The sequence below is a fragment of the Anabrus simplex genome, chromosome 2 (assembly GCF_040414725.1).
Source record: "Anabrus simplex isolate iqAnaSimp1 chromosome 2, ASM4041472v1, whole genome shotgun sequence".
Classification (NCBI taxonomy): Eukaryota; Metazoa; Arthropoda; class Insecta; order Orthoptera; family Tettigoniidae; genus Anabrus; species Anabrus simplex.
Genome location: NC_090266.1, coordinates 787,618,005 through 787,630,846, shown reverse-complemented (window position 1 = coordinate 787,630,846; position 12,842 = coordinate 787,618,005). Strand labels below are relative to the sequence as shown.

The window sequence follows — 12,842 nt, the reverse complement described above, 5'->3', positions numbered from 1 at the left end:
TTCTACAACAAAAACGAGTACCAGGTTAACTCCTGGGGGCAAAGGCGTCTGGGCGTAGAGCTAACCTTTGTATCCTACCAAGTGTCCAGGTAACGGTGAGTTGATGCCTTTAACCTCCACATCGCACCCCAAGCAACTTCATCGCCTGTACTGAAATAACATGGACTTAAAAAATGTAAAGCCAGTTAAGTATCGATATTATATTGAAATATGTCATACGAGTACAAATAGTATTCAAATACGAGTTTGAAGTGGGCGTAAGGATAGATTAATAAAACCACTTGACTTACATTTTAGGAAATCATGCAGGAATTCTTTTCAGGAATGTAATACTTCCTAGATGTAAGCAGATATTGTTTCTAGTATTACTCGAAAGAAATAGCTATCTTAAAATTATAAACCATAGAATTCATGGCCATCAAGCTAATGGTAAAAGACAGATACTTTCAGGAATGCCTGGAAACAAAGTACTGAATAAGACTTTTGAAAATGGGAACAATATTCTACAATGAACTACCAAATAACAAAGAACTGTTAACAGTTCTGCGTTTCAAACAACACTGACTGAACGTGTATCATTGAAGTCCTAGTATGTGTAACTTTGTATGTTCATCTATCATGAATTTTTCAAGACGTATTCCTTTTTAACATCCAATAAATATTTGAATTAAAGTAGATTAAGTTTTTTAAATTTTAATATAGTTAGTTTCAGATTGTCCATATCAGCAAATTTAGATAAGTTATGCTTAGGTGATGATGTCATTATATTTTTATCTTAATATAATCGGTAATTAAGATTTTAACTTGAGTTCATTGTGTTTTTAGGACAGAAACAACATGATTGGGGTATTATCAGTTCAATTATATTTGTTAGACATTTTCTTGAATGAGGGCCTTCTTTGTCACCATTACTAGAAAAGTAACTACTATAGTATCAGGATTCACAATATTTCGGTACGTCTTCACCACGGGGCTTGCGGTAAATTTTTATAGAAATCTCTCCACAGAAGAACCGATGAAACTTAAGGAATTATATTTATGAGGAAAATATACTAAAATGCTATTAATGTTCATAAATCTTTATTGCATACAATGTGAGGGCATCTTTTGTACAAACATTCATATTAAAACGAGATTTGGTACACGCAGGGCAATTGTGCCATGAATTTTTAGAACTGTACATTCTATATTTGCCCAATTAAATCAAATTATACATGAAATGGAAATACAGGTTGAACTTGAAGTGCAGTAGTTGTTGTAAACCAGGTATCAATGTTAAAATTAGATTTGTTCCACAAATCCAACCAACTGTACTCTGGAATATTTAATAAAACTGCTTTACATTTTTGTTTTCAGTACAGTATGATATAAACTAGACGCCAAGTGTTAGGAAAATGGAAAGGGTCAGTTTATTTCTATGATTTTATTAAAAAAATGTAACGCAAACAAGGCTGAATCTATAAAAAACTCAATCGTTCAAAGCTTAAGAAGTATGAAAATGAATTGCAGTACAAAACTGTATTAAAATCCCCCCCCATATAAAGAGTGGCAGAATGCAACAGAATATACAAACACGAAGGAAATCAGAAAAAAACTCATTTAACCCATTTACAAACTATTAGCACTTAAGGTACTCATTTGAAACACATTTGTTTCCTTAGCAGAGGATATTGCTTCTAGCACTATCAACTGCCTGTTTACTGTGAAGAAATAATTCAATTTACACTGTGAGATCTTCACATTCTAACAAAAAAAATAAATCTGTAAGCCTTCTCATGATCAAGAGGTACGTACACTTTGTAGGGTGCAACTCCTCTCACCGAAACTAACGTATGTCATTCGAAAATTACCAATTTGTTACAAACCCTGATCAATTTCAATTGAAGATGTAACATGAAATGCATTATTGTTACAATGCGAACAACTTTTCTAAATGAGTTACTCGGTGAGGAAGCTATCTTAACTCTTTTCAAAATCTGATGATAATTGCATGCAAACTTACGAACGTGTGGTTTATAAAATGAAGCTTTCAGTAAAAAGTGACCCGGTCTGTGACGTTGACAAAAATATTGCGCATTTAATATAACGTACAGTAAATTTCATTGTTTCGAGGAAATTTAAACGAAACTGACCCACATAAAATTTTAATGATATTTCAGCCGCGGATGACTTGACGGCGTCATAGACAGTGCTAATGGAGAGACCATTCTTCTGTGCTGAACAGCAGGTGGACTGAAAGTTAAACCTGTCTTGGGCAAACTTGAGGGCGCTGTAGGACTGCTGTAATTAGGCCTGTAAATAAATGGAAATAAGAATATTTAATACAAATCATATTTTTACACTGTGATGGAGGATTGACATGAAGTAAACTTCGTTGGGGGATGGGAACATAATTAATGTAATCCATTGTACTTATTGAATGGTAGACATTGTACAAGAGTATGGATATGTTATTTTTTTGTTAGGATTGGGATAGGTATTCTTATAAGTCGAAGTATGATACTATCCGAGCATTTGTATTTGCAAAACATAGGTACAGCCGAGTCCGGCAAGCACAAAACTCAAGACAGTAGCTAAGTCGCTGTGGTCTGTGACCGTACTACGAATACTTTAGTTTTCCTGCTTATGCTTCTATGGTACGAGCAATATCAAGTTTTCATGATGTTTCATCCTTATTTAAATAAGATACTATATACGGTACTTAAGTCAAATGATAATTTTTGGAGGGAATAAACAAAGAGTTTAACATATTGTGTTAAGGATTCTTGTTGTTAAACGAGATAATGGACGAGGGAGTCAGCTAGTTGGAAGTATTACCAATGACCGATTTATCTTTTGTTCTTGTTAAATGAGATGATGGAGGAGAAAGTGAGATAATTGGAAGTAGGCCTACCTACCGATGACCGATTTATATTTTGGTGTCTCAGAAAAACTTTTTAAAAAGGCAGTATATAGTTAAAAATAACTAAAATAGATGTACTCATTACGATATATTTAACTGACCTTGCCGAGGCATTGAATAAGATACAAAGCAATAAACATGTCACAGAAAGTAGCGGTAAATTGAAGTAGAAATATTTTTCCTACACTTATTAATATTTGGTCACCTAATCTACGACCCCGTATCAGGAAACGGGACTAAGGGGTAGAATATGTTAATATTTGACCACAGGATACAAATATTCGAAGACTCTCCCTATTGTATCATGTTTTCCAAATTTCAAATGTAATGCTTTGATAGGACAATGATCCGAACAAACGATCTACGTACAGTAATAAACCTGACTACTCCTGCTGCATAAACCATTCAACAATGTATTCCCTCAAAACGGAGCTATATGAAATTATTCCGTCAATAGATTACGGAAGGAAACGTATTTAATGACTTGAATAACATTGCCATAAACTGCTAAGAATGAAGGCTTGAGAAAATTCTCTCCAGGATCACTTACTGAATAAAGTAACCGAAACGATGTTTTACAGATCCTGGAAACGTATACCTGGGTACACTCAGAGGTTAGATCTTCCCCACACAAAGAGTTCACATCTGGCGGTACATATTGTAATCGTGGGACCAAGAATAAACAAAGAGCACAACGAGGGTTGATGTCATCTCCACCAGATTTGGCCCAAAAAGCAGTTGCACTTGTGGGAATCTTAAGGTATGAAGGAGTTACCACGAACTGTTTTACTCTGAGGAAATTCACTATTGACTTCTACTAAAGAATGATCATTGGTGACCGGAGGTCTTCATCAGCAGAGATTACATTCATGATTATTACTGCGAAAAGTTGATCCTTGGCTCGGAAGGATTCTGTTACTGCTTTCTGCTCATGCTCCTTCTTCACATAATCCTCTCAGTCAAGATCTTTTACATAGCAATGCTGTATGAAAGTTGAAATTGTAGATTCAAGAATCCGAAACTTTGAACTTGAATCTATTATCCTGATCTATTCTTGCTTTATCGTGGAGAGAGTAGTTTATCCTGAATCCTGACGAAGAGTTTCTTCTTGATTCTTGATTAAATTGACGTCTTCCATGTTAATTGACGTCAAACGTTGGGCAAAGATAACTTATGATGTAGAAATATTATACGTCCTTGGGGGAGACATTGACTCTGAAGCTATATCAATGGAAGTGCCTGGGCTCGATTCAGGAATCATATACTGATCATTTTCACCTTCAATGCGGCTATTAGTCTCATTAAACGTATCAGGGCAATGATAAACATACGATTATGATGATGATGATGATGATGATGATGATGATGATCGTCATCATCCTCCTCATCGTCGTCATCAACATGGTAGAGTTCCTCTTTGACTGAGTACTTGTATGAAACTCTTTTATCGATAGAGGTAAATGCAACTTTTAGGTGATTTCAGGAATGGACAGAACGAAATGGTTGTTACTATAATGCAATATACAACGCTTAATGACATGCGAATGCATGAAAAATGTAATCATTACGTCACCGCAGTACTTATTTCCTTTTTACTGTCTTAAGCACATTTTCCTTCCATCATATTCATCCTACTCTGCTTCCTTATACTCTTGTGTACTCCTAACATGTGTGAATATTAAAAAATAAACACAAAAATAACAACCACCACTATTTCCAACTAGTTCTTTGCCGTAACCACTGAACATTATTTTCACGCCAGCTGGTGCTGATGCAAACTGAGAATATAACATTCAGATTATTTCCTAATTCGTGAAGTCAAGTAGTTAAAGTTTCCAGAAGTAGAACTATATTATAAGACACAGGAGACCATAATGCAGATTGTAGATGCTTATTTTGAGTGTTCAAGTTTGCTGAATATCGGAAACAAGGTAGACAAATAGGACATTTCATATTGTTTGTACAAAAATATTTCTTCTTCCTACAATATGATATTTCACCCGTTTACGTTTTCAGTTAATTTGTAGAATAGCTAATTCTAAAGCACATTCGATTGCACGATTCTTCCTAAGAGCATATTTAATCTTTATAAACTGTTATGAGAATAAAATGCCTGCTTACCCCATAATAGTAAAGTTGATCTTTGGTGGTCTGCTTAAAACACTTGTATTCGGTGATTCTCTCTGTCGCAGACCAGAATGTTGCCGTTGGACATCACCGCTATTCCTTCCAGACCCTTGAATTCGCCGTCTCCTGACCCCCAGCAGCCGAACGCCCGTAGGAACGTGCCGTCTGGGTGGAAGATCTGGATTCTGTTGTTCCCCGAGTCCGCTACGCAGATGTACCCCTGGTCGTCCACGGCTACTCCCCTGGATGAGTTTGACAAAAGATGATAATGTTAAGGTAGTGTTTTTAAGAAAACAAGGTGTAACACACACAATATACAATACATAGTACAAAAATTAAAATATAATACTGTATATCTCGTATACAGTAACAGCCATGTCTTTTACTGTATGTAAATTTACTGCCTTGAACCTATATCGAAGATGTCGTTGTGCTTCCAAACAAGAACTGGTATACTGAATAAACTACAAATCAGAAAAAAAAACGTTGTAAGAGGCAACTTCACAATTTTATTAATTTAGTTTCTTCCGTAATATTTCATGTGAGACTTATAGCCAAAGAAAAATAAAATACAATACTGTAAGGTAATAATAAACTGCGTACCGTACAATATTTTACTTCTTATTAACAGAGAATGGGTTACGAATTATTAGGAGGTCTTAAGAGGTAGTTCTAAAATTAAGTTCTTAGTGTACCATTTAATTCTGTATTATATTAACTTCTGAAAATGATTTGATCCGATACATAAAACACATCACTTTCTCAGGAAGAATAAATTAAGTTGAAGACGATCCAGAAATAATGATGATAATAATGAATAGACAGCAGTTGTTGAGGAGAGCGTAAATATGCGCCTTATTATGATATCAGCTGTTCTGTACCCGTTGTTGACGTGTTCTCGTTTTGTAATTACAGTAGTAATGCCATCTGGTGGAGATGAGTGGCAGCAGAAATGACAGAGTACACCTGAACTAAGAACAATATTCAGCCATTGTAATATCATTGTAGGAACGTTCTAGTGACTTACGGTGTTATGGCCATTACATATTTCACATAGGAAAGGACTAGGACTGGGAAGGAAGCAGTCGTGGCCTTAATTGAGCTGCAGCCCCAGCAATTGTTTGGTATGAAAATGGGAAACCTCCGAAAAGCATCGTCGGGGCTACCGACAGTGGGGTTTTAACCCAGAATTTCCCGAATGCAAGCTCACAGCTACGTGATCCAAACTGCGCAGCTAACTTGCTCGGTACATTTCTTTTCCTCTGTCGTGAAGATGTTAGGGCATTCTTGAACTAGACTTTCACACCCCTCCCATTTTTTGAGACTTTTTCCCTCCATTCTTCGAGTGATCGTTCCTTCACGTTTTCCTTCTCATTTACTTCTCTTTTCTTATTATCTTCCTAATCAATCGAGGAAAATGACCATGTAGTTTCACAGTTTATAAAAAATAATCACAAATATAACGATCACCACTATCACAACTAGTTCTTTGACGTAACCACTGAAGATTATTTTCACGCCAGCAATGCTCGCCGCTGATGGAATAGCAATCAAAATATAAATTTATGAATGTGTCCTTTGCTATAGCTCGCAAAATACGTTTGTGTCAGTTGCGAAAGATTGGACGTTGATTTTGCTTTAATTTTTGTTATAAATACACTTTTTAGATAAAACAAATATTTCCGGAGATACTTGGGAGTTCGTAAAAAAACGTTATAATCACCAATATCTTCGTTATTATTGCTAGTACGATGAACATACAGGAAATATAAAAGTTAAAAAGGAAACGTATCTTGTAGAAGTTTTATTATCCCATCCGGTCTGATTACTTGATCAAAACAAAAAAATATTCTAGTACGTGTGTAAATTAGTGACCATACTAGAACTGCTGTTAAAATTTGAAAGATCTTCTGTCCTACCCAACAGCCAATAATGCTTTAATATGTACAATATTATGCATAAAATATAGGTTATTTCATTATAGTTATTATGAGTTAATTACAGTTACCTGGCACACTGCATGACGTATGCCCACTCTAAAACCAACCACACAAAACGTTCTCCCTTGCGTTTCCCTGATTGCAGATAGCAAACTGGGGCATAAAGCTATGAGGGGCAATCAAGGAAAGTGTCTGGATATCTGTGCATAGGGCAGTGAAGTGGCTATTATGGCTGAGGTTCGATTCTCGGTTTACTTGAGAATTATTTATTTATCGAGCAAATGGCTGTGTGGTTTGTGTCACATAGCTAACAGGCTGCTTTCGGCAGATTACTTAGTTGGTTCGAGCCGCGCTGTCGGCAGCCCTGAAGATGGTTTTCCGTTTTTTCTCATTTTCCCACCAAGTAAATTCCGGGGGTATACCTTTATTATGTCAACGATCGCTCCCTTCGCCTCCTACCCATTTCCTATTCCATCGTCGCCATAAGACCTAAGACTGTGTCAGTGCGACGTAAAACAAATAAAAACAATAAAAATTCCGAATATTTATTTGATCTTATTGTACTCTATTTGAAATTCAGAATATATGGAAAGGACAGTGTTGGAAATACTAAAATATTTTGTGTCCAAAGAAAGAAAGAAAGAAAGAAAGAAAGGAATGACACTTGGTTTCTTCACCACTTAAGAGGGCATCTAAATTCCTTCAACGACGAAGACCATCTGCATCCCGTGAAGGAGGAAATCTCTGTGTGGCCAACATAGTGCTCCGTTTGACATCTGGGGCAGAAGTAGGCCAGACGATAAAGGTAATATCCATCTGTTCTCTAAATCATCACTTACTTGTGCGTGGAAGAATAGTAATATCCTGAGCCATCTCTCTTCGAACATGTATCTCGAAAAGCTCTCTAAGTTCGAGAAAAGGCATTCAGATCTATACTGCCATTGCCGCTATGGCTATGGAGCCAAGCTCTGCATTTGGAAGATATTTCATCAATTAGCAGCCACATAAATTGGTTTTATAGCCTCTCTTATAGTTTTGAAGTAATATTACTAGAGCGAAGTCCTATATACTGAACCCTTGGTGGTGAAAAGGTCATGGGTTCAATTCGTACTATGCAATGTACTTTCATCTGACACGTTTTAATGGGTTTGCTGAGAAATTCTTCACGATTGACGTACAGGATGCGTCCTACAAGGGTTGCCGTCCTTCCTACATGCCGCGTGTCGTAAACGAGAGCGCGGTGACCGCCACGCAGTTCCCTCACGCCCGTAGAACACTCCTTAATTTCGATGAATGTAAAATGAGGTTGAAATACAGATAAAAATCAATAAAACTTACCCCATTACAGTAAGTGTTAAACGTGCTCTCCCTCAGCCTGTAGACAAGCGTTGTAGCGTGTTATGTTTGAAATACCAAAACATGCTGTTGAATACTGAATTTAGAAGTCATGAAACGCATTAAACCGATCATTTTCTGCTGTATAAGAAGCAATCACGGTCTACGCTGTACAGAAGCTTATCGCAGACTAGCTGAGACCATGACATCACTGGGTCTTGCGGCTATTGCATCATTCACTCGCTCAGGCACGGCACAGGGAATAAACAGGCAGCTCGACTGAGGCCTGCACTGCATTTATTTATCTTAAAGGGACGTCGGCTGGAACAATTTACTTTACCCACGTCTAAAGGGAACTAATGGTCTTTACTCTCTAAGCGCATGCCCAGTTATTGTTATTTTTGTTGTTGTTGTTGATTTTTAATTTTGCCTTACGTCGTACCGACACAGATAGGTCTTATGGCGACGATGGGGGTACGGAAGGGCTATAAGTGGGAAGGATGCGACCGTGGTCTTAATTAAGGTACAATCCCCAGCATTTGCCTGATGTGGAAATGGGTAACCACGGAAAACCATCCTCAGGGCTGTCGACAGTGGACTTCGACCCGGTATCTCTCGAATGCAAATTCACAGCTATGCGACCCTGACCGCACGGCCAACTCGCTCGATGGTTGTCTTTTTGTGAACAGTCCCATTATTTGTGTAGTTTTGGTTTCATTTATGCGCTGATTCACTTGAGATGGTTTCTGCACGTCCTACAATTTCTTGAGTATACTTTACAAAGCAGAACTCTACCACCTACTTGATATCCACTCATAAATTAATTCTATAAATATACTCTACCACGCTGCTCGAGGAGAAGGTTAAGGGTCCCAGGTCCGAATAAACATTAGTGATTTCAGCCTTACGTATACCATTAGTGACTTCAACCTTACATATAACATTCGAGTCCTGCAAGGACTAATCAACAGGGGGGTTTGAATATTATATACCACATGTTTCCCCGATTATTTGCTTTTACTTGAGGTCGTATTGTTTGCAGAATGAAATAAAAATGTACTTCGGAAACCCTTTCCCTCTGTATATATATATATATATATACACAGGATGAATCAACTGAAACTTGCAACCGAAATATTTCTGAAATGGAAGGTGTTATTGATGTACTTCTTCTTTTTAGTTTTTATTACAGAAATGAAGTGCAACCGGGGGATCATAATTTTAGCTCATACATAGATTTTAATAATGATTAGAATGTGCATTTATTTTAGAAAGTTACATTATTCAAATATAACAGTGCCTATTGACATCAACAAAATGAAACAAGAGTAAATTAGAATGTCAGTGCTGTTTTTCTTCAGGATTCTATTACAAATAGTTTAAGAGCTATCGTAGTTTGAAAACTGTAAATACTAGCAGTTGTCTGCTCCATGTGCCATCACTGAGTTAGGAAACAACTTTTTTGGATTCTGAAGAAGAAAGCGAATTATCCTTCAGAGGTTGTGTTTAAATTGACGACCACCAGCTTCAATACAAGCTTGCAGTTTGCCAAATTGCATTTGGGAGATAGTTGGTTCGAACCCCACTGTCGCTAGCCCTGAATATGGTTTTCCTGGTTTCTCCATTTTCACACCATCCTGTCTGTGTCTGTGCGGTGTAAAGCAAATTGTAATAATAATAAGAAGTAACAGTCAGCCATGTATTTTTCATTTTGTTGCTAGTATTTTAACGTCCCACTGACACGTTAAAGGTTTCCGTAGACGCAAGGATGGAGAAGTGCTAGGATTGGGAAGGAAGTGGCCGTGGCCTTAATTAAGGTAAAGCTCCGGCATTTGCCTGGTGTGAAAATGGGAAACCACGGAAAACCATATTCATGGCTGCCGACTGTGGGATTCGAAACCACTATCTCCCAAATGCAAGCTCACATTTGAGCGACCCTAACCACACGGCCAACTCGGTTGGTGCAGCCAGCAGTAATACGTCATTTCAGATCATCGTGTTTAGACGGTATGTGTTAGAGAAAAAGTCTAAAGGGGTCAAATCTAGTGAACGGGCTGACTAAGGTACAGGTCTCCTTCGTCCAATCCGACGATTTAGAAACAATCGGTGAAGACAAGCTGTAGTATGTCGTCCTCTATGCGCTCGACAGCCATCAAACATGTTTCTCCCACTGATCTCTATACCTGGATGGCTGGTAGCTTGGGTAGCAGTAAGCCGAATAGAAGATGACTGGCGTAGTAAGATGGCAGTGAGCGCATGGTGCAATAGACCACGAGAAGCGCGCTTGCTTTGTTTATGCTTAGTTCAGGGACGCCAGGCCTCTTGATTGTAGTTCCACGAGTGTTCTGTGCTGTGTTATTGCAAAGTAAATAGTAGTGTATGTTACGAATTTAGGTTCGTTGCCTTGTAGTATACTTGTGGATTACAAGATTCAATTTAAATATGTATGTGTTTATCTGAAATATGAATGAAGAAACATTCTACGGGGTATTAACATACCGCAGAGTTCAGCTTATGGATGTACAAACAAAACCGATCAGCAGAAGGAGAAATCATTTCATCGGGGAGTTTTATACTGTACATAAGAATCTTGTCCGCCTCTGTGGTGTAGTGGTTAGCGTGATTAGCTGCCGCCCCCGGAGGTCCGGGTTCGATTCCCGGCTCTGCCACGAAATTTGAAAAGTGGTACGAGGGCTGGAACGGGGTCCACTCAGCCTCGGGAGGTCAACTGAGTAGAGGTGGGTTCGATTCCCACCTCAGCCATCCTGGGAGTGGTTTTCCGTGGTTTCCCACTTCTCCTCCAGGCAAATGCCGGGATGGTACCTAACTTAAGGCCACGGCCGCTTCCTTCCCTCTTCCTCGTCTATCCCTTCCAATCTTCCCCATCCCCCGCAAGGCCCCTGTTCAGCATAGCAGGTGAGGCTGCCTGGGCGAGGTACTGGTCATTCTCCCCAGTTGTATCCCCCGACCAAGAGTCTGAAGCTCCAGGACACTGCCCATGAGGCAGTGGAGGTGGTATCCCTCGCTGAGTACGAGGGAAAAACCGAACCTGGAGGGTAAACAGATGATGATGATGATGATGATGACATAAGAATCTTCCTAGGGTAGTGTTTTGAGTTTTAGGATTATTGTATCTTTTTTTCGCATATTCCGGGAGCAAAATGGCAATTAATTTTTGTAGGTTTCCTTTCTCGAGACCCGAACTTCTAAGATCATGGATTAGGAGTATCAGGCGGGAGAACTGGGAGCCGTCTAAAACAGCTATTCTCTGCTCGGATCACTTAGAGGAAGACTGTTTTGATAGAAATGGACAAACTGTACACCTTAGAAGTGATGTACAGCTGTTTTCAATTTTACTGAACATTAACTGCAAGTAAAGATTTACTTATATTTTTTTTAATTTCTCATAATTAAACTGACGGTTTCGATGAAATAATTGACGTGACCTTATAACAATCTTAGAAAATGAAGTCTGGAGGAATTCTAGACCTTATTTACATCAGTAATAATTAAGGGTTTCAGACACTGGAGTGGTGGGAGAAGGGAAAGTGTGGTGGGTGTCTGGGGCTATCCCATTATACTATTCGTGGTATTTGGGACTCTTTTAACTGGCGTTACATATTTCTGATGATGACTATCAATATCGCTTTGCTAGCTGAATTTCATTAAAGAGGTCTGTAATAGTAAATTAAGCTGCAGGTAATGTGATATATTGACAAGTTTTGAATATTTGCTGGTTTTATAAATGTGTACATTTGCTTCAATGATATTTTAATTTGATAATATGCGCGTTATTTCATGGAAACAGGAAACAGAAATTCATTATCAAGCACCGATTACGATATGTCGAATCTAGGCCTGTATAGTGAGCTACGTTTATAGGTACATCATTTTAAGAATGCATAATTTCGTGGCATACATGTATACAATTTACAGCACTGTTTCCAGAAACTGGTTTTCACTCGTATTGTGTTACCGATCGCTAATTGCATGTATTCAGCACCTAAGTTAATATTTGTCGGCCGTTATTATACACTCATGTTTATTGCTATCCCGGAGATTTACTGACCTCGGAATGACGTGTCAGTGATCCCAATGTCCTTATGCTTTGAGTGAACATGTCTCTATATTTTTAATTATTCCAATGCGCCATTGATTGCGACTTAAAATTGACTATATTATCATTGCTTCCCCATAAGGAGAGCTCTAGGTTGGGTACGCCAACATGGCGAACCGCGCGCTCAACTTAGCGTACTTTCTCCTGCAGCGGAAACCTGCCATCAGCGATCCATGTATAGAGATCAGTGGTTTCTCCTAGTCTGCAGTGGAAAGTCTTCTAACATCTGTGGAAGTTGGTCTGTTAGGATGTTAAGGCACATTTTAGAATCTAGTGTTCCTTCTCTGAAAAAGGATCATATGAGATGATTGTTCACTGCTCCACACCATACACTAAACTCCATGGACGCCTAACGTTCCACCTTACGAAGCCAATGGGGATTGTTTACGGACCAACAATGTATGTTTCGGAGGTTTACTTG

General features: G+C 38.4%; 1 protein-coding gene across 4 annotated transcripts in view; it reads right to left on the bottom strand.

The window, feature by feature from the left end:
* Nucleotides 1-1,063: 1,063 nt before the first annotated feature.
* tn (tripartite motif containing protein thin) overlaps nt 1,064-12,842 on the bottom strand; it is a 172,296-nt gene continuing 160,517 nt past the window's right edge. For 3 of the 4 annotated variants that reach the window (XM_067141475.2, XM_067141477.2, XM_067141476.2), the window contains 2 exons: nt 5,024-5,271; nt 1,064-2,292 (listed from right to left, as the gene is read on the bottom strand). In XM_067141475.2, coding sequence (XP_066997576.2) covers nt 2,145-2,292; nt 5,024-5,271 — 396 coding nt within the window. In that variant the 3' untranslated portion in view covers nt 1,064-2,144. The remainder of the gene's footprint in view (nt 2,293-5,023; nt 5,272-12,842) is intronic. The other variant, XM_067141478.2, reaches the window with a different exon arrangement.